The sequence below is a fragment of the Diabrotica virgifera genome, chromosome 4 (genome assembly GCF_917563875.1).
Source record: "Diabrotica virgifera virgifera chromosome 4, PGI_DIABVI_V3a".
NCBI classification, from domain to species: domain Eukaryota; kingdom Metazoa; phylum Arthropoda; class Insecta; order Coleoptera; family Chrysomelidae; genus Diabrotica; species Diabrotica virgifera.
The window spans coordinates 132922936-132946009 of NC_065446.1; the positions used below are offsets into that span (position 1 = coordinate 132922936).

Consider the following 23074-nt stretch of genomic DNA (forward strand, 5'->3'; position numbering starts at 1 on the left):
TCAAGGTATTTATGGATGCGAAGCATCCATAATATGTGACCGTAAACATATCTACAATGCGTAAGTTATCAGGGTGCCCATAAATACACACAACGCACAAGTCTAGGGATATTTTTATAAATAGACCTATTTTGTTTATCTGTAATCAACTTAAAAAAAGTAATACAAAATTTCAAGTTTAAATTGTTGTTTAATATGTCAAAAACCATAAATTGCAAAAAAAAGAGAAAATTGGAGCAAAAAAAGTATATTGCAAATCACCCATATTTCACGTACTACTATAAAATGCCAAACATACGAAATATAAACCTAAAATAAAGTATGGCCACCACGTTGGTTTATCACAGCTCTACATCTACTGTTCATGCTCCGAATCACATTGTTATTGTCTGCTTGAGGTAGTTGTGTCCATTGTTCTCTCAGAAGCTCTTTTAATTGAAACTCATTGTAGATATTGCCCATATGTGGAGTAATGCTTCGTTGGAGCATGTCCCATACATGCTCAATGGGATTAAAATCCGGTGATTTTGCTGGCCACGGCAATACATCAATACCCTCGTTATCCAACCAGTTTGTTACAATATGCGCAACATGTGGTCGAGCGTTATCATGCATAAAGAAAAAATTTTCTCCAACTGCAGCAGCAAACGGGCGCACAACAGGTTCAAGAATAGTGTCCAAATATTGCTGACTTCTGAGAAAGCCACGTGGGAAATTGAGGTCAACTCTTCCGTCAATCATGATTACGCCCCATACCATAATGTACCACCTCTGTATGCATACACTTCTTGAAGATGTCGTAATCGTTCTCCATTTCCGGGTCGCCTCCAAACTCTTGTCCGACGAGAATCTGGAGGAAATCCATATCTCGATTCGTCACTAAACAAAACTGTGGCCCAGTCATTGTCAGTCCAATTCTGAAACTCTTGACACCAGGTTAATCTTGCAGCGCGATTGCCTCTAGATAGATGTGGACATCTCAGTGGTCGCCGACTACGAAGATTGGCTTCACGAAGACGATTCCTCACAGTACTGCGGCTAACTGTTACATTATGTGCAAGCTGTAATTCATTAACCAGCTCGGGTGCTGTGATTGCTGGTTGCTTCTGGCATTTAAAATTAAATATCGGTCTTGAGCGACGGTTGTAGAGCGGCCACGTCCTGGATGTTGCTCGGCTGGACTCTCAGTGCCTTTAAACCGATGCCACAAACGACTTCCGACGCTTTGGGAGACACCCAGCTGGTCAGCAACTTGAGTGTGTCGCATACCAGTTTGAAGGAGGCCCACGGCTCTACTCATCTCGTCCAACGTTAAATGTTGTCGTTGCATGGTAAAAAGACAATATCTTTAACTCACCTATTAAGCAAGAATGGTATAAAGTGACAACAATTAAAAATACACAAAACATAAAAATTTCGATTTGTTTGTCCCTTATAAAAAACATTCTAAAACACGTATTGCTATCAGTTTTACAATTTTCTTTGATAAGAAGGGAGTGTCTGTATCAACAATTATAGTACATACAAGCAAATTTATGTGGTCATCAAATTTTTGTCATTGGTATTGTCAAATTATTAAAATATCCTTAGACGTTTGCGTTGTATGTATACAAGGTGAGGCAGATAAAGGGCCTATTAGAAATATCTCGAGATCTAAAGGTAAGAGTATCATGAAAATTGGAATATAGGGGTTTTGACGTATGAGCTATTTAATGAAAATATTTTGGTCTCTTTGCTACCTCCGGTTATACCGGAAGTTGCTTGTAAATTCGTTTTTTCAAATAGGACACCCTGTATATTTTTACATTTTTGGATTCTGCTCGATGTCTTCTTTCCTAAAATATGAGATTTTGTAATATTATACAGGGTTGTTTAGAAGATAATTACGGTATTTTATAAATTTTGTAGCAAACCCTGTAGAATTGTACTGGTTTGATATCAAAAGTCCATTTATGTTCAAGTGATTTTTAATATTGTCTATTATTATTAAAAATTAATAATATAGCGAAATGTTTAATTTTAGTATACAGGGATGATCGAAACTCGGAATGAGTTTTATCTGAGTTCTCTTAAATGGAACACCCTGTATTTTAGTATTGAAATGAGATGATATCTTATAGTACTTTTTTATTTCTTAAGCATTCTCTATACCTAACTGCTTTAATTTGTAAGTTATTCGTTTTTCTTTAAGCCAAACATTAATTGCAACAAAAATTACGTGAAATTTTATTAGGTTTGCCGTGAAAATATTCAACCATAAATAATTTTTCGAAAATAAACACATATTAATCTCGACTGACCCTTAATTTATTAATACTGGTTGATATAATAAAATACCTACGTAGTTAAGATTGTTGGTGTGTTTAATATTAATAAAAACATACAATATTCTATCTAGTTGGCTATGACTGACACTAAATATGGTTAAACATTTGCTTTGATTAAACTTTCTACTATTTTTGAAGTTCCAGTTGCTTTGCTACCATTGCTAATACGAATTTTTCTAACGAGAAACTGATTCAGATGTTTTTTTTTTTTTCTATGAGAGTATAACAAATAAAAATGTGCTACTAGCAATAAGAGTTTATCATCAGCAATTCCATGATAGATGACAACCAAAAAGAGAAACTTTTCAAAATTTACTAGAGCGGTTTCAACAAACTGGAAATTTAGATTACGAGAAATCTGATCCAGCATAAACTATTTTAAATGATTAAAATGAATTAAAGGTTAATGTCATTGAGAATCTGCATATTAGTATGAACGTTCTCTTAATCTAAATGTCCAGTACTTACGTCGAAACTATTCTAGTAAACTTTGAAAAGTTTCTCTTCTAAACTTTGAAAAGTTTCTCTTCTAAGCTTTGAAAAGTTTCTCTTCTTGGCTGTCGTCTATCAGGGAGTTGCAGATAATAAAATCTTATTGCTAGTAGTACATTTTTGTTATACTTACTCTCCTAAAACAAAAACTTTACTAATCAGTTCCCCATTACAAAAATTTATATTAGTAATGGTAACAAAGCAACTGCAACTATAGAAATAATATAATGTCTAATGTTTAATCAAGTTTAGTGTAAAAGCCATAGCCAACTGGGTAGAATATGGTTTGTTTTTATTAACATTTTATGCACCAACAATCTTAACAACGTAGGCATTTTGGTATCTCATCCAATAATAATAAATTAAGGATCAGTCTAAATTAACATGTATTTATTTTCAAAAAAAAAATTATTTGTGATTGAATATTTTCACGGCAAACCTAATAAAATTTCACGAAATTTTTGTTGCAATTAAAGTTTGGCTTAAAGAACTACGAATACCTTACAAATTAAAGCAGTTAGTTATAGGGAATACTTAAGAAATAAAAAAGTACTATAAAATATCATTTCATTACAATACTAAAATACAGGGTGTTCTATTTAAGAAAACTCAGGTAATACTCATTCCGTGTTTCGACCAACCCTGTACACTAAAATTAAACATTTCGCTATATTAATAATTTTTGATAATAAAAGACTATATTAAAAATGACTTGAACATAAATGAAGTTTTTGATATAAAATCAGTACAATTCTACAGAGTGTGAAGTTTGCTACAAAATTAATAAAAAACCGTAATAATCTTTTAAGCTACCCTGTATAATATTACAAAGCCTCATATTTTAAGAAAGAAGACATCGAGAATAATCCAAAAATGTAAAAATATACTGGGTGTCCCATTTAAAAAAACGAAGTTACAATCAACTTCCTGTATAACCGGAAGTAGCAAAGAGACCAATATATTTTCATTAAATAGTTCATACCTCAAGACCACCGTATTCCAATTTTCATGATTCTCTTACCTTTAGTTCTCGAGATATTTCTAATAGGCCCTTTATCTGCCTCACCCTATATAGTTCACAGCAAATATCTAAAGATTTATAAAACTGAAATACACCATAAAATGATAACATAAATTAGTAAATGAATATCAAACATAATGAATTAATGGTGCGGAGTTTAAACGTTATAATCATATGACGTCACGAGAAAATAAGTGGCAGCTACAATTTGAATAATACACAATTGAGCAATAATAATTTGAATAAATTTCCTATAATTTTCTCGATTTTAATGGTCTTTAGGGGCCAAATGAAAGACAAAAACAACTTCTTTTTCTTTGATATATATTTTAAATTATGTTTTGTTTTGATTTATGATAGTTTTGTCAAATTTAAAATTTTATTCAAGTTCCCTATTACTATAAATATCTAGACTATCTCCCTAAAGAGATAGAATGTAGAATATATATGGCCCGTGTAACTTTCTTTAGGTAAAGGCACTGTAACAATAAATTGAAAATTCAACTTCGGAAACGCCTGACGAAATTTTACATAATATGGTCACTCGTATTATATGATGTCGCAACATGGACCTTAATAATATCTACCATTCACCGAGGTTTACCTTATAGGTTTTAAAATGTGGTTGTACAGATGAACACTAAAACTACCGCGGATGGCTAAGGAGACAAGTGAAGCAGTCCAAACAGAGCAGAAGCTACTCATCAGTTGACTGATAATATATTGTATAATATATGCTATATTATTCTTAGAGAATAAAATCAAAGGACGCTGGGGAATTGGTATAAAACAAGCCTCGTGAAGAATGGACCGGGATAGGGAGACTCGAAGAACTCTGCAGAATAGCTCAAAACAGAGAGAGTCTTGCCGTATTACTGGCCAACGTCAAGAGGACTTGATAAGGTAGGTTAGACAGAAAAATATCGTTCCCTTTTTGAAAATGTAGGCATTTTATCTTTGAGGTACATAATTCCATTCAGTCTTATTTGAAAAACCCTATTGCTCATAATACTTTTTATACAAGAAAGAAATTTTTTCTTAAACTAATTTCTGTATGAAAAAGACACATAATTATTTTCTTTCCACAAAACGGAGTAGCTTTTCAGAAGATTACATTATAATAGGGAAAATTTGACAGTAAAGGAATGAATAATTTTTTAATTGTATGGTTTAATAATTATGGTTAAAATTGATTATGGATTGTATTGATTGTATTGAATGTATTGATTGTATTGATTGTATTAGTAGATGATCTAAACGGGTGTCACTACAGATATAGGGAATTCTGTGTGTTAGAGAGAGAGGTATGTGATGTCACAGCTGATATAGGAAAGTATGTGTGTTAGAGAGAGAAACATGGTATCTCTGCTGCTATTGGTCCGATTTAAACGTACGACGGCTCGTTGGAATGGGCGGGAGATAACGAATACAAAAAAACATGGCGGCATAGTGTCAAAAGGGCGCTTTCCGATGTGACGACGTCCGATGGGGCGCGTTCCGATGTGACGGCGTTCTAGCGCTGATCGATCGGTGCGCGATACCAGATGTGCGATCGGTACCTTAATTTTTCGCGGAACGCGAAGCAGATGCGCGGTCGGTACCTTTTTCGCGGATCTCGTAGATACGAAGCGCGCGGTAATTTTGGAATTTAAATAAAACAACAACATAATGCAATTTTTTTATTAAAAGAACTTAAAAGGAACACAGCGGCGCAGCGGTGCGCGATACCAGATGTGCGATCGGTACCTTAATTTTTCGCGGAACGCGAAGCAGATGCGCGGTCGGTACCTTAAGTTTTTCGCGGATCTCGTAGATACGAAGCGCGCGGCTGGTAATTTTGGAATTTAAATAAAATAAAAAAACATAATGCAATTTTTTTATTAAAAGAACTTAAAAGGAACACAGCACGTCAACGCGTCACGTAAAAACGTCACATCAAAACGTCACGTAGTCTTGTGAAATTTCGCGTAGGCCTTATTGTCACGTAAAATCATCACGTCAAAACACGTCAACGCGTCACGTAAAACGTCACATCAAAACGTCACGTGGGCTTGTGAAATGTCGCGTAGGCCTTATTGTCACGTGAAAGCGTCAGGTAAAACGTTACATCAAACCGTCACGTGGGCTCGTGAAATGTCGCGTAGGCCTTATTGTCATGGGGAGCTCAGTCGCAAGAACTTATTGTCACAGCGCGACGTGAGGTAGTAACATCATGTCTTTGAATGAGTATAGACGTAAATTAGCAGAATTTAGAGAAAAACTGACACAGTTAAGAAGTCAGGTTTTATTTTATGAGGATAAAAATAAGGTTATAAAACAAATAGAGAACCTAACACTGGGAAGCAGCATAGACTGGACACCTAAGGAATTTAGCCAGCAGCTGCGACAAGAATATTCAAGTGCTGCGGATTACTTATTTAGGGAAACTCCAACAAGGCGAATTCATCCAATTACTATTAATGATGTTATCGACGCCGGCGCCAACAACGATGAACAAAGAAAGCATGAAAAGTGAAATAGATAATGTTTTTGCAATGACTTGTGTAATATTAGCTTCAGTGTTTATTTTAATTATAAAGATTATATTTAAAATTGTTAAGAGAAAATTTGAATCATCATGTAATATAAGACTTGAACAATAAATAAGGCGTTTAAATAAAAAACCCATAACTCTAAAAAATATTTAGTTGAAAATAATGAAAATAAATGTTAGCAGATAATTTACATATCGCATAGGAAATAGCGGTTGAGGGTCTAATCGCATTACTATGCAATTTTCGTTATCATACCCACATTTTGTTATTGAGTTATATTTCTTATCATGTGCATAGAAAATGTTGGAATTTTTAAAACCAATGACAATGATAAAACTGAATATAATTTTGCACACGCACACTTTCTACAACACGTCATAGGGTGGGGCACGCAACCGTATAAATTTCAAAATCCACCTCAGGACGGTCTATTCCATAGTCTATTCCTTACTGTTAGTGTACTGTTGTGGTTCAACTAGTTTTGCAAGGTAAGTGTTCTCTTAATTATTTTTTGTTAAATATTTTTTATTTTTCTTGTTTGATTTTGAATAAAACTTAATGTTTTCTGTTCTGCTATTTATAAAATCTCTTCATTCCAGCTGAGATTTATTATTTCGACATTAAATAATTATCTAATTGTCAACATTTTGAATGACATTTATTTTTTATTTTCTCGTAATTATTCGTTGTTAAAATCTTTTCGGTTTTTCAAGTTTTTGGTTAGCTATTTATAAAATTCCTTCATTCCAGATGAGATTTATTATTTTAGCACCTGATTGTCTACAAGACCTCATGTCAGCATGACAATTATTTTTTATTTTCTCGTAATTATTATTTGTTAAATCTGTTCGGTTTTTTCAAGTTTTTGGTCAGCTATTTATAAAATTCCTTCATTTCAGATGAGATTTATTATTTTAGCACCTGATTGTCTACAAAAAAGACATGCTAGCATAACAATTATTTTTTTATTTTCTCGTAATTATTCGTTGTTAAATCTGTTCGGTTTTTTGGTCAGCTATTTATAAAATTCCTTTATTCCAGATGAGATTTATTATTTTAGCACCTGATTGTCTACAAGACCTCATGCCAGCATGACAATTATTCTTTTTTATTTTCTCGTAATTATTCTTTGTTAAATCTGTTCTGTTTTTCTTTGATTTTTTTAATTAATGTTTTCTACTCTGCTATTTATCCCTTTATTCCAGATGAGAGTTATTATTTCGACATCTGATTGTCTACAAACAAAAAAGACTTACTGTTAGCATGCTGAATGTCAATTATTCGTCATTCTTCGTAATTATTCTTTGTTAAATCTTTTCGGGTTTTGATTTTGAATACAACTCAATGTTTTTTGCTTGGTTATTTATATCACTCCTTCATTTCAGATGGATTTATCAAAAATTAATGCCTCATCTGTCGTAGCGAGGAAACCCGTGAAGAAACTCAAAGAATTACCGATCGACATTCCAGTACCCATTACGGGAGCCAAAATTGTGAAGACAAAGTTTGGGCAAGCTGTTCTGTTAGATTTGGGGGAAGAGGTGGTGTTTCTACCGCCTAGAGTCACAGATACCTACAGCCCCGTCATTGAGGAGTTTTCGAGCGGGAAGTATTCGATAGTTTATCACGGCCTGGTGGACTGCGGCCAACAGTACCAGCCCATGACATCATTTAAAATTATCTAAGCGAAAATACTGAGAGAAAGAGAGGTAAGCAATATGGATATTGTTAAACAATGTAAAAATTTACTGTTATTCATCAAAAGAATCAGAAAGATAGTTTTTGATAAATTCACAGCTAAAGACAAAGAAATTTGGGTGAAACGCTTAACGAAACAAATCAAAACTTGTAATAAAGTAATAAAAAAACGCACTTTGCCTATAGGTACAATTAGAAAACTGCAAACGCATGTAGGACATTTTAAACATTTTAAACAGATTATTTTCAATAGACATGTCGGTATGGGGCTAGACAACAAACTAAAACATAGAGTTAAATGGGAAAATGTAGTTTCCGCGTTTAAAAGTCGAATTAAAACTGGAGTTATAGTTAATTTATGGCATAAGGACTTAGCACATTTCCTAAATGATTGTTATATTATTTTTAAAAATAAAATCAGAAAAATTTTAAAAGCAGATAAAGTTGTTAAAGTTAATGTTTGTTTTTGTGGAGAATTTATTAAAAAATCGGGGGAGGAGGAAATTGTAAATTTTAAATATTTTAATACAAAAAATGCTGTACTAGACGTATCTACCGATACAGAGCGGTGGTTTTTTGAGAATGTTAAAGATAAAATAAATCTTAAATTATCCGAGTTTCAGGAAAGGGACTCCGGTTTTGCATTAAATAGAATTGTATCTTTAGAAGTAAATATTAATCGATATGAAATTGGAAATGGTTCCTCGTATATTAAACTTCCTGAGAGTATTCAAAAAAAGCGTGCTTGTATTAATGTAAAAAATTCTGATCAAGCATGTTTTTATTGGGCAATAGTTAGTGCCCTCTATCCAGCTAAAGCACATAAAGAACTCCCATCCTCATACCCATGGTACAGTACAGTACTAAAAACAGAAGACCTAGAGGCACCAATGCCGTTACATCAAATTTCAAAATTTGAAAAATTAAATAATATATCAGTCAATGTATTTGCTTTAGAATTAATAGAAAATAATGAAAAGTCATTTTTCACAGTATATCCAGCTAGATTAACTAAAACAGTCGTTGCCAAACATGTAAATCTTCTTTTAATTCAGAATCACTATTTTCCTAAATTAAACGATTATGAAGCACCTCCAGTGGATAATGATAATTCAGAAATTAAGTACCACTACTGCCACATTACGGATATGTCTAAATTAGTTGCTGGTCAATTAAATAAAAGAAAGGCCAAATTATTTCTTTGCAATAGATGCTTAAATTATTTTTCAACTGAAGGGAAATTGTCGGAACATGAAAAAATGTGTGCAGATATGAATAATTGTAAAATGTCTTTTCCTAAATATGATGCTGTTAGTTTTAAAAATTATACTTATAAACAAACAACGCCATTTGTCATATATGCAGATTTTGAGTGCATGTTAGAAAAAGTTACAGACCTCCAAACATCCTGTTGTACTAAAAAATATCAAAAACATATTCCGTATAGTGCTGGATACTATGTAAAATGTAGCTATGATGAAAAGTTGTCTTTTTTTAAGAGTTATAGAGGCATTGACTGCATGGAGTGGTTTGCTAATGAATTACCAAATTTAGCTCAAAGTATTCATTCGAAAATTAAGAAAATTATACCAATGCAGGAAAACCCGAGTACCAGTAAAGCCACAAGGTGTCACATATGCGAAAAATGTTTTTCTCCTACAGATATCATTGTTAAAGACCACGACCATTTTACGGGGGAGTTCAGAAATTTCGCCCACCAAGCCTGTAATTTAAATTTCAAAAAATTGTTTGTCGTCCCAGTTATTTTTCACAATATGAGTGGCTACGACAGTCATTTTATAATTTCAGAGTTAAGCAAAAAAGGAGATATTAGTCTACTTCCAGTCAATAAAGAAAAATACATTTCATTTACACTTAACGATGCTGTTACTAATATAAAATTTCGATTTATTGATTCATTAAGATTTTTAGGAGCCTCTTTAGATGAATTGGTCTCAACATTAAATAAAAATGACTTTAAAATTTGCAAGCGAGAATTTAGCAGGTTAAGTGACGATGAATTTAAATTAATAACTAAAAAAGGGGTATTTTGCTATGATTTTATTGATTCTTGGGAAAAATTAAACATTACCGATTTACCTCCAATAGAGGCATTTTATAATAAGCTAAACGATACGAATCTTACAGATGAGAAGTATGCTCATGCTAAAATAGTTTGGGATACCTTTAACATTGAAAATTTAGGTCAATATTCAGATTTGTACTTAAAAACCGATATTGTGCTTTTAGCAGATGTTTTTGAAACTTTCCGCAAAAAATGTTTTATAACTTATGGGTTAGATCCAGCCTGGTACTACACAATGCCCGGTTATTCTTGGGATTGTATGTTGAAATACGTGGGGTGTAACCTCGAGTTATTGCGTGACGTTGACATGATACTATTTATGGAGAAAGCAATTCGTGGAGGAATTTCAGTATGTAGCGGTAGAATGTCGGAGGCCAATAATAAGTACATGTCTAATTATGACCCCGCACAGCCCTCAAAATACTTAATGTATTTTGATGTCAATAATTTATATGGGTGGGCTATGGGAGAACCCTTACCCTACGGAGGGTTCGAATGGATGGATGCCAAAGACATTGATGTTATGTCTGTACCTGATGACTCTCCCGTAGGGTACATGTTACAAGTTGACTTGGACTATCCTCGCCAATTACATGATCTGCACTCAGATTTTCCATTCGCTGCCGAACACCGCAAAGCTTTGGGTTCAAATCATACTAAACTAATGACAACACTTTATAATAAAAAAGAATATATCGTTCATTATAGAAATTTAAAACAAATGCTGGCTAATGGGTTAGTTTTAAAAAAGATTCATAAAATTTTGAAATTTAAGCAGTCTGCGTGGCTGCGACCCTACATAGAATTAAATACTCGACTTAGAGCTGCAGCTACGAACGATTTTGGAAGAAATTTATACAAATTGGCCAATAATAGTGTATTTGGAAAGACTATGGAGAATATAAGGAAACATAGAATAGTAAAACTAGTCAGATCATGGAATGGGCGATATGGTGCTAAAAATTTAATTTCTAGTGCCAGGTTTCATAGCAGAAAGATATTTAATGAAAATTTAGTAGCTATAGAACTGATTAAATCAGATCTAGTTTTTAATAAACCCTTATACATTGGCATGACTGTTTTAGATATATCAAAATTATGTATGTACCAATTTCATTACGACTATATGCTTCCAAAATTGGGCGCAGATAAATGTAATTTAATGTATATGGATACCGATAGCTTTATTTATGAACTGTACTGTCATGATGCATATGAGGAAGTAATAAAACAAGATCTATCAAAATTTGATACATCCGATTACGCTGTAGATAATATCTATAATATTCCTCGCGTAAATAAAAAAGTTTTAGGAGTAATGAAAGATGAAAATAAAGGAGAAATTATGACAAAATTTGTGGGATTACGATCAAAAATGTATACTTTTAAAGTTCAATCTGGTCGAATCACTAAAAAAGCAAAAGGGACTAAATATAATATAGTAAAAAATGTTATAAAATTCGATGATTATGTAAACTGTTTAAATGATTTTAAGGAACAAACTGCTACTCAACACTCCATTCGGTCATATAGCCATAACGTCTATAGTATAGAACAAACAAAAATTGCGCTAAGTCCTTATGACGATAAAAGATATTTAATTCCAAATAGTTTTAGAACCCTACCATTGGGACATTACAGTATTTTAGAATAGATTTTTTTTTGTAGATGAATGTTCCATCATTGACCGACCTGTCTATCAAAAAAATCTGTGAAACAACAGTATCAGCATCATATTTCATCGAGCAGTCCCCCTTGCCGTGGACATTAACAAAAATAATATTAAAAAAATTTCCTTTATATAAATGGGAAACGATGATAAGCAGTGCTAAAAATGATCCTATTCCTTCATATAAAGGAATAGAATTTATTGCTTGCTCTAAACACATACCGTCACATTTAAGAAATGTCGTATTAGGAAAGTCAGATTGGGGGAGTATATTTGAAGATGAACACTCCAGTTATTGTGTATGGGCTAATGGATATTATCTTAAGCAGCATCGCCTAAACGTATGTAAATCATGTTTTTTTGCATTCAAAAATGCTCATGAGACCTTAAATAAATTTTTACTGGTGCGTTACGACCATACTCACGAAGTTTATGATGCTGATGATATCGTTGAATGCGTATATCAGCAACCATATTATTGGTGCAATAGTTGCTTTACTCAAGTTTTATTCGATTTAAAAGATTACGAGTCTTGCGTTAATGCATTACATGAAATGCCTAGAAATAACAGGTTTGATGATTCTGAACCAGAAGTCTGAAGTAGGCAGTAATATTGATTCTTTTTTAAGGAACAAACTGCTACTCAACACTCCATTCGGTCATATAGCCATAACGTCTATAGTATAGAACAAACAAAAATTGCGCTAAGTCCTTATGACGATAAAAGATATTTAATTCCAAATAGTTTTAGAACCCTACCATTGGGACATTACAGTATTTTAGAATAGATTTTTATTGCAGAAGAACGTTGAAATGTCTCACAGATGTGTTACACCAGACCTATGGACTCCCGCTAATCTGCAACAAATAGCAGCCAATAAAATTTATTGGGATGTAGTTGATGCTAATACAAAGACATTTACGCTTCCAAGTGGAGAGCAACATCCTCTCCCTCAAGATGTGATTGGTATTGAACGATGGTACAGCAAGCAAGGATGTACCGCGAATTTTAAGATTCCCAAGCAAATACGATTCAGTTTAAACGTAAATTGTATAAGAGAATTAAAACTACAAATTGTGAAGAACTGTGAAAAAGTGATGTCATGCGGGTGTCGAAGATGCGGGGCTCCCTATGGATTCCCCCCAATTTACAAAAAATAGCGAATACAATCCTAAGTAAATTGTCTAAGAGAATTAAAACTACAAATTGCAAATATTTAAAAATTGATTTTTGAGACGAATTATGTTCATAAGCTACTATCTCTCTTTTGTACTAAACGCATAACAATATCCACTTGCTATCTCTCTCTTTCTTGTATATATATTGTAAAATAGTGTGTAATATATATATATTATGGTAAAATAAAAACTCTAAATTGGTATTTTTTTTTTATTTATTCAAATCATTAATTACCCTAATTTTATAAAAATAAATGAACTCCCTAAGAGCATTGTTTGTCATATCATCTGACATTATAGAACAAAAAGCATACAATATTTGCAAGGGGTTTAAACTATCTGCAGCATTTTTACAAAAATCTAAAACATTATAATAATATTCACAAAAGTTCAAATTTTCTAACAACTGCATACGAGGCGATAGCACACTAGTGTTAAGTTCAACAATTTGCTTCACTTCTTCTTCATCCATATAGTACTCCACACCATGCTTCTTAACAATAATGAATTTACAATCATCGTAAACTATCGGGGTAACAGTGCAGTATTCTTCGCATGGAAAAGTTGGGTGCATGAGGTCATCAGTTGATTGGAAAAAATCAATTAGTTGTTGTGTAATGATTGAAATAAAGGAATACCATTCGTATGCGCTGAGTGATATTCTGGTTGGTTTATATTGCTGAGATAAAATCACTGCAGGCGAAAATGATCTTGCAGGGCTTATACCACATTGTACTTCATAGCCCGATAACGTGTATTTTGTTGCAAGCAGGTAGAAAACTTCTGATTTGGCGGCAGCCTCATAATTTTCCAAAGCTCTATCTAATTCTTGATTATAGTCTTCGTTGCTAGGCATATCGATGCTAAATTCACAACCACCTGAGGAATACCCACTATCTTGAGAGCCACCTGAAGAATACCCACTATCTTGAGAGCTCATGTTCACTTGTACTGACATTGATACTGAAGCATGAGTTCTTTTATATTCCCCTACTCCTTGTGGTAAAAACAACCTCTTTGCAAAAAATGTATTGCTACGCGGCGGATTAAAAGATAGATCCTCCTAAACTACGTCATTAACGTTAATCCAGCTGTTATGTTTGCTGTCCATACCGAGCCATTTCACATACATCTTATTGCCTTTTCGTCTAAGTACTTTTTCAACCAAGTAAATGTCAGGGTTTAATGTTTTCTGTAATTCTTCTTCGTAAAACCCCCCGCTAATCGGTATACCGTGCATGTCTTCAAGCAAATACGTTATAGGATTTGTTATCTTAACTTTTACAATTTTAAATAATTCCGTCGTCCAATTGGGCGTGTAGGCCTTTTCAAATAAATGTTTTGTCTTTGAGACACGCACAATGTCACCAATTTTATATTTTCTTGGACCAGCAATTTTTAAATGACTATAACTCTTGTTTAAAATAGCTTTTTCGTTGGATTTGTTGACCTGAGATGGTTTGTATCCCGTTTTACTGTGCCTTGTATTGTTGTATTCCTCGGTAATTACAGGTAGAGCTTCTAACCATTTGTATGATCCATGTAAACTGAAATACTTGTACAACTTTGCTTTTAACGTTCTAATGACTCTTTCACAAATGGCGGCTTTTTTAATCGTGTAGGTGCTGTAATGATTAATTTCGTGTTTTTTCATTAAATTTTGAAATTTTCTGTTATAAAATTCTGTTCCCTGATCGGATTGGAGGTTCTTCGGAAGTCGTCGAGTATGGGCGAGAATATCCGAAAATGCTTGAGTAATTTCCTCGCCAGTCTTGGTCTTTAGAGGGCGTGTCCACACATATTTTGAAAAACAATCAATTACGACTAGTATTAGTTTAAAATTTTTATTTTGGTGTGCGTAAGGACGCATTTCGGCCAAATCCATTTGCCACAAGTCATCGATTCCTTTGATTATTGTTCGTCGACGAGGATAGATTTTTCGTGCTGGTTTATGCAATTCGTTCACCACCTGTTCCTTTTCTGTAGACATTTTCTTATTAACGACCAGCATCTACATCTACAACATGTGTGCGCAATAGATCAATATTACGTACTATATCCTGTAATGTTTGCTCCACTTGTTTTAACCTCTGTTCCATCTTCATATCGTGCATCGTATGGTTTGCAAATGTTTCTGCAGCTTCTTTTATGCTTTTATCCGCATCCTTTTTTAGTGTATTCACATCATCTTTGATTATTTTTTTCAATTTTTGCTCGAGAAGTGGAACTGTGGTTTTATGAAGCTCTTCTCTTACTTGATTTAGTTCGATCGCTAAATGTGGAACTGTGGTTTTATGAATTTCTTTTTGTACTTCGTTTAGTCCGACGGCTAAATCCTGTATATCATTAGTTTTTTGTTGCAACAACTTATTTATATTGTTCTCCGTATCCTTTTTTAGTGTATTCATAGCATCTGCGATTATTTTTTGTAGCTTTTGCTCGAGCAGTGGAACTTCTTTTCTTACTTCGTTTAGTCCGATTGTTAAATCTTTTATATTAATAGATTTTTGATCTAATATCGCATCATGGGCTTTAATTATTGGAAAGTATACGCTACGCATCTCATTTATTAGATTATCAACGTATTTTTTCGTTGCAGCATCACTATATTCTGATGGGTCCTTAACATTACAAATTTTCACATTTTCGGCATTAATGTTTCCGGCAGGAGTATGTGGAAATGTAACTCGTACTGCCTTTTGGGTGATACTGTTACGAGAGTGATGACCGAATTTGTCGACACTCATAATGGAAATGATGCCATCATTCTCAGTTACTCTATTATATTGGCTTCTTTTAGTTCATTGATGATAGCCACGATTTCGTTGTCGTGAGATGTGTTGCCGGCGTCTTTCGAAGCCACCAAGAGTTTAAGACGATCAACTAACTCATTGACGTCATCCCAATAAATATACTCTAAGGGTGCAGCGTTGTATGTTAAACGAGAGTCATCCAACCCCGTTCCTTTGACCGTAGATGAAGATGCTGACCGAGCTGTTTTCGTTCTGTGGTCGAGTTCTTTTTGTGATCGAGTTGCATGCTTTTTCATTGTTGCATCAGATGGTTTGAATAGAGGTTTAATAATAGAATGATATTTTTCTCCGCTGGAACCTTTAAGGCGTCCTAAGGTATCCAGATGAATCTCTGTGTTAATCAGCAGTGTTTTATACTTTTGTAAATCCTCATCATTATACTGTTCTGGGTTTGGGTTGGCATAAAATAAAAGGTGATATAGGCCTGGCGTACCACTTAACCTACGTTCTTCAAAATCCCGTTCTCGAATTATTACTATGTCTCCATTGTCTTTGTCAAAGTTTATTCGACGTTTTCCCAATATCCAGCCACTAATACTATCGTAGAATGGACCATAGTTTTTATCGATTTTATCGTCTTTTATCAAATATTCTTTTATGTACTTGTGACTTATTGGAGGATAGTGGTCGATATATTCGTCTGTGGCGTCCATCGGAATCTCGTTAGAACCGGAGATTGGCTCTTGAATGTTTTCATCAGGTGCCTCGGGTGCATCAAGAAATACATCCTCATCCTCCTCCTTTTTCACCTCTTCTTTTTTAACATGTCCAAACTTGTTAGTGATAGTATGATGTAACGTTTTTGATGATTGAGCAATATCCTTGAGAGGCTTCGAGATTGGTTTAAAAAGTTTATTTAGTGACTCATCTTGCTCTGTTCTACCTAACTTCAATGCCAAATATTTTTTGCGAATTGATCTAGCCAATTCGGTAACTTTCTTCTTGCGAAGGGCAATGGCGACCGTATCATCTGGCATTTTGCTGGCGACTAAACAAACACCTTACAATTTTATATATTTATCAAATCCTTTGCGATATCGTCCATTGTTGAGAGCAAAATCTTTCATAATTACCACAGTACCATACCTATCTCTCCAACATTCTGAACACATTTTTTTAAATTCATCAAATGACATGTCTGGCGATACGTGTTCATCAAATATATGTTTCAAATTTATCTCGTCTTGCTTGAACAGCACAATCATGTTACAATTGTCTCTTATTAGCTGCTTAGGTATTTTTGAATATGTTTGACATAAGTAAGCCGCATCGATATCTTTATGTCTGCACATGGAATAATACTCACGAATCTTGTGTTGGCCATCACATGCGACATCGTCAAATAAAAACACAGAGTTTGGTTGAGCTTTGTTGGGATCAATAATTTCTTCATTGTCTTTAAATGGAAAATACCCTACACCTTTGACTTGCGCTAATGCATCTCGCAATAGTTGGTATTTCGGTTGAAAGAGGGATTTTGAATAAACATAGACATTTTTAAACTTGACGCCATTTGGACTAAATAAAAGTGATAGCATGGCGTTAGTTTTTCCACATCCACTTGGACCACAAATAATGGCTCTGAATGAGTTTGGTAATAATTTTCCATGTTTACTGTTGGTTGCTTTCTGTACAATATCTAGATTAACAATTGGTAACGTCTGCTCTTGTTGAATGACTCTCATCGTGTGTTAAACATAGTAAAAATATGAACAATATATTACCAATGTCACCAAATGCATGACCATCAGTCCAATGTTGGTGTTCAAAGGGGAAGGTCTTTTGAACTCTCTAATTAATAAACTTCCAGTTGAGCTTCATATTCCTGGTTATCAGTATTGTGGACCTGGAACAAAACTAAAAAAACGTCTTGCACGCGGAGATCCGGGAATTAATCCTTTAGACGCAGCTTGTAAACAACACGATATCGCTTATTCGCATCATACATCTCTCGAAGAACGTCACAAGGCCGATAAAGAATTGGAAGATAGGGCTTGGGAGCGATTCAAGTCTAAGGACGCTAGCTTTGGCGAAAAAAGTGCTGCTTTACTTGTAACCGGTGGAATGAAAACGAAAAGAAAGTTGGGAATGGGATGTCCTCGCCGACGTGGAAGTAAGGGACGTTATTCTTTCAATCGGGATGTGGTACCTAAAATTGCAAAGTCCATGAAGAGAGGAGCATCGTTAAGAGATACTGCTTTGACAGCTGTACGAATAGCAAAATCGGTAATTAAAAAACTTGGTGGACGAAAAACAGTTGATCTTCCACGAGTGTTGCCACTAAAATCTGGAGGTTTCCTACCCCTCATACCCCTATTTGCAGGTCTTTCTGCATTGGGGGCTTTAGCCGGTGGTGCAGCAGGGGTGGCGAAGACTGTGGTTGACGCAAAGAATGCCCAAAAGAAATTGGAAGAGGATATGCGTCATAATAAGGCGATGGAACACATCGGCTCAGGTCTGTACTTGCGTAAGAAACCAAGAGGCGGATTCGGTTTGTATCTGAAAAAAAACTTCCAATAAAGCTACCCAATCGTCCGCTGTACGACTTAGAGATTGCGCATTACGCGAAAACACTTAAAATCCCACATTTTCGAGGTGTTTTCATGAATGACACTCTGCCTAGACACGGTCCTCGAAAACGTGAATGCGCAATAGTTAATCTAGATGCATCATCACACAGCGGAACACATTGGGTAGCATATAGAAAGATAAACAACGACGTAGAGTATTTCGATTCATTTGGTAATTTGAAGCCGACCAAAGAACTTGTTAAATATCTAGGTACACATACAAAAATTTTCTATAATAACCATCAGTATCAAACCTACAATCAAATCATTTGTGGACATTTATGCCTAAAGTTTTTATATAATGGAGCATATTAAAGGCATGGAACTGCTTCTGGACCATATGTTTCACAAAAAACGTTTTGAAGGATTCAGTGAAGAAGAACTAAAATTAATACCGCTAGATTATATTATACGAACTGTAGAACCTATAGAATTGTTATATATATGGCATAAATTGCCTGGGGAATATCGACAAGAATTTAACCTGCAGATACTACTTCCCTGCTTCGTGCATTACAACAGACCTGATTGGAGGACTCATTGTGATGGTCCACCCGGTTCTCAAGCATCTTGTCATTTATGTAAACTTGCTTTAGAACAAATAAAAAAAATGTGAATAAATTTCGTTTTTTTACTGTATATAAACCTATTAATCTATTGACCTGAATCAGTCATCATGTCGCAGTTGTTGAGAGTAAACAGCACGAATAACATATTCTCGTTTCAACCTCCCACACCGATCGTATTAGATCCGAAAAAAGATTACGAAATAGCTCTTCGATTTTTCCATTCTTACAACAGTATACCAAACATCGAAAATTGCAAGTTTTATTACTACGATGTCAATAACCGAGTGCAACATTTTGATTTCCCTGATGGATGTTATGAAATTATCGATATTGAGGAATACATACAAAAGAAATTGGGGGCTGCCAATACATCTAAACCTGACATGATATTTAGTCTAAAACCTAACCACAATACGTTGCAGTGCGAAATCTTCAGTCAATTTAAAATTTCATTTCAACCAAATGACAGTCTTGGTACAATATTAGGGTTTTCTCCCGTAATACTAAATCCTAGACAGACACATTCTTCAGATCTACCTGTTAGGATTATTAAAGTATCTAGCATACGCTTTGAATGCAACATTAGTACCGGAGCCTTTGACGGTAACAGACCTGCTCACACGCTCTACGAATTTGTCATACAATCAAATCCGGGGTACGCAATTGACGAAACCCCTCACAATTTGTTGTATTTACCTGTTGTGCCACAGCGTGAAATTACCAATATCACTGTGTTGGCTGTCGATCAAGAAGGACGACCTGTGAACTTTAGAGGAGAAGAGAGCACATTGGTGCTGGAACTTAGATCAAAAAGCAGATGGGATTAGTAATAGAACAATCTACCCAGAGAACGCCATTAGTTGTGCAACCATCTCAGCAGCAATATCTTAAACAATCTACCTATAGAACACCATTAGTTGTGCAACCATCTAAGCAGCAACATCTTACGTCCGCAAACAAATTGTTTTTACAAACGTTGGGTTTTAAACTGAAAAAATGACTACAATGTATGGAAAGAGAGCGCGTTCAAACAACATCACAATGCCTCCAATATTTGATATTTATCGTAAGCCAATATTTGATGAATCGATTCGAAAGGCTGAATACCGAACTTATGCACCATTCATCAAATCATTCAACTGCAATGATATTGTCGAATTTAGCATTAATCAAGTTGACTCGTTTTTTGCAATGAGCGAAACCTTGTTATGCATTAAAGGATCACTCGAAATAACTGGAAATGGTGGCGTCAAACTAGCAAATAATGTGGGTGCCTTCCTTTTCGATTCGTGTACGTACAGCGAAAGCGCAAGGGAGATGGAAACAGTGCGGGATCCTGGCATCGTAAGTGCTGTACGTGCCATGACATGTTATACGCAAGACGATTCTAATTATATGGTTATGGCTGGATGGAATTACCCTAAGGATCCAATTCTAAACGCTGCAGATCATTCATTCAGCATACAGATGCCTCTTAAGCATGTTTTCAACATTTTTAATGATTATCCATTGATTACGTGTGGTCGTCAAACAATAAGACTAGTTCGAGCTCGAAATGATAACGATTGCATAGTTATTACAGAAAAACAAAACGCTGACAAAACTACAACTGTTACAACCGCTAAGATTAACATTACCAATATTGAGCTTAGAGTGAAGCACATATTCCCCAATGATGATATTAAATTGGAACTCATGAAATCTATTCAACAAGATCAACCTATAGTTATTCCGTTTAGAAAGTGGGAATTACATGAATTACCTGCTATTACGAGAGGTGCCAGACGTGAAGTTTGGGCTGTTAAAACTAGCACATCAGTTGAAAGACCTCGTTATGTCATTGTTTTCTTTCAAACCAACAAACGCGACAAGATTACAGCTGATCCTACTTTATTTGACAATGTCAACATCCAAAGTATTAGATTATCGTTAAATGGAGAATACTGGCCAAACGAGAGAATGCAATTGGATTTTAGCAAAACCGATTACAATGAAGCCTATTTTAACTATACCGAATTTTATCCTAGCTACATACATTCCCAACAAAAACGACCTCTACTCGATTTCTCAGCTTTTAAGAATCGTGCATTGTTCGTTATCGATTGTTCGAAACAAGAAGAAAGCATGAAAGCATCCACCGTTGACGTAAAACTCGATATTGAAGCGAATAACGGTTTTCCCGACAATACCAAGGCCTATTGTATTATTATTCACGACTGTGTAATGGAGTACTTCCCTCTCACCGAAATTGTAAAAAGTCTAAATTAGATGCATGAGGTGTCAGTAGTACACGAGCAATCATCATGAGAATAGCATTCGTAGATATTCAGGGATTCGTTGTGGATGGGTGGTTTGTTCCTAAAGAACTTTCCATTGAAATAGGTTATAAACGAAGTCATTACATCTTTTTGCCTCCGAAACCATTCAATGCGCTAAGTAATGTGGATAAGAAGACCGCATCATACGTGGAGAAGAATCTGCTAGGCATCCGGTACTCTGATGGAGAAGTTGAACTATCTGAAATAAATAAGATACTGCAAACCGAGTTGTTATATACAGCTGACTGTATCTACGTTCGAGGGAAACAAAAAGCAGAATATTTGGATAAGAAACGCCACGTTTTTGGAATTTTTCCTCATATTATTGATGTTTGCAAGTTCGATGGTACGCCTCGTGCTGCTGGAAATCTTGGTTTTACTGCAAACCCCCTATGTCATGCCGCTGGATTATTTTCATGTGCAGAAACAAATGTGAATCGCCTGCGTGACTGGTTTGTCAATAAAATAATGCCAATGTAATTTTTCTGTGTACAAAATAAATATTTTTTAAAGTTATGGGTTTTTTATTTAAACGCCTTATTTATTGATCAAGTCTTATATTACATGATGATTCAACCATGACAATAAGGCCTACGCGACATTTCACGAGCCCACGTGACGTTTTGACGTGACGTTTTTACGTGCTTTGACGTGACGTTTTACGTGACGTGCTTTGACGTGACGTTTTACGTGACGTGCTTTGACGTGACGTTTTCACGTGCTTTGACGTGACGTTTTACGTGACGTGCTTTGACGTGACGTTTTCACGTGACATTTCACAAGCCTACGTGACGTTTTGATGTGACGTTTTTACGTGACGCGTTGACGTGCTGTGTTCCTTTTTAGTTCTTTTAATAAAAAATTGCATTATGTTGTTGTTTTATTTAAATTCCAAAATTACCAGCCGCGCGCTTCGTATCTACGAGATCCGCGAAAAACTTAAGGTACCGACCGCGCATCTGCTTCGCGTTCCGCGAAAAATTAAGGTACCGATCGCACATCTGGTATCGCGCACCGCTGCGCCGCTGTGTTCCTTTTAAGTTCTTTTAATAAAAAAATTGCATTATGTTGTTGTTTTATTTAAATTCCAAAATTACCGCGCGCTTCGTATCTACGAGATCCGCGAAAAAGGTACCGACCGCGCATCTGCTTCGCGTTCCGCGAAAAATTAAGGTACCGATCGCACATCTGGTATCGCGCACCGATCGATCAGCGCTAGAACGCCGTCACATCGGAACGCGCCCCATCGGACGTCGTCACATCGGAAAGCGCCCTTTTGACACTATGCCGCCATGTTTTTTTGTATTCGTTATCTCCCGCCCATTCCAACGAGCCGTCGTACGTTTAAATCGGACCAATAGCAGCAGAGATACCATGTTTCTCTCTCTAACACACATACTTTCCTATATCAGCTGTGACATCACATACCTCTCTCTCTAACACACAGAATTCCCTATATCTGTAGTGACACCCGTTTAGATCATCTACTTGTATTGATTGTATTGATTGTATTTATTGTATTTATTGTAGTGATTATATAATTGTTTATTACAAAATTAAACCAACTTTTTTGGTGAGGTGACACAAATTATGGTACTCAGTAACAAAAATAACTTACTTGAAATATCGGAAAATCGTTACAGCTATGGCTAGAGTGACCAAACTCAGAGTATATCCAAAGAAGTAAATTGTTGTTTGAGTTTCAACGTCGGCAGGTAGAGTAATAATTTCTTTGCAACCAGTGTAGTCGGACTTCGACCACGTACCGTCCGACAGGCAAACCCTTGTTGCATTTTCT

At 35.1% G+C, this 23074-nt stretch overlaps 2 protein-coding genes across 2 annotated transcripts in view; one reads left to right on the top strand and one right to left on the bottom strand.

Moving 5' to 3' along the window:
- Positions 1-23074, bottom strand: part of LOC114331654 (diuretic hormone receptor-like) — an 892082-nt gene that overhangs the window by 701967 nt on the left and 167041 nt on the right. The window contains exon 2 of the mRNA XM_050649706.1: positions 22895-23072. Within this exon, the coding sequence (XP_050505663.1) occupies positions 22895-23072 (178 nt within the window). The remainder of the gene's footprint in view (positions 1-22894; positions 23073-23074) is intronic.
- LOC126883931 (uncharacterized) lies at positions 7951-13209 on the top strand. The gene is made up of 2 exons (XM_050649707.1): positions 7951-8083; positions 11827-13209. Exon 2 carries the CDS (start codon positions 11827-11829, stop codon positions 12424-12426), a length of 600 nt encoding a protein of 199 aa, XP_050505664.1. The 5' UTR covers positions 7951-8083; the 3' UTR covers positions 12427-13209.

Coding starts and splice junctions, on each gene's coding strand:
- LOC126883931 (XM_050649707.1), top strand. CDS start 11,827: ATGAATGTTCCATCATTGACCGACCTGTCTATCAAAAAAATCTGTGAA.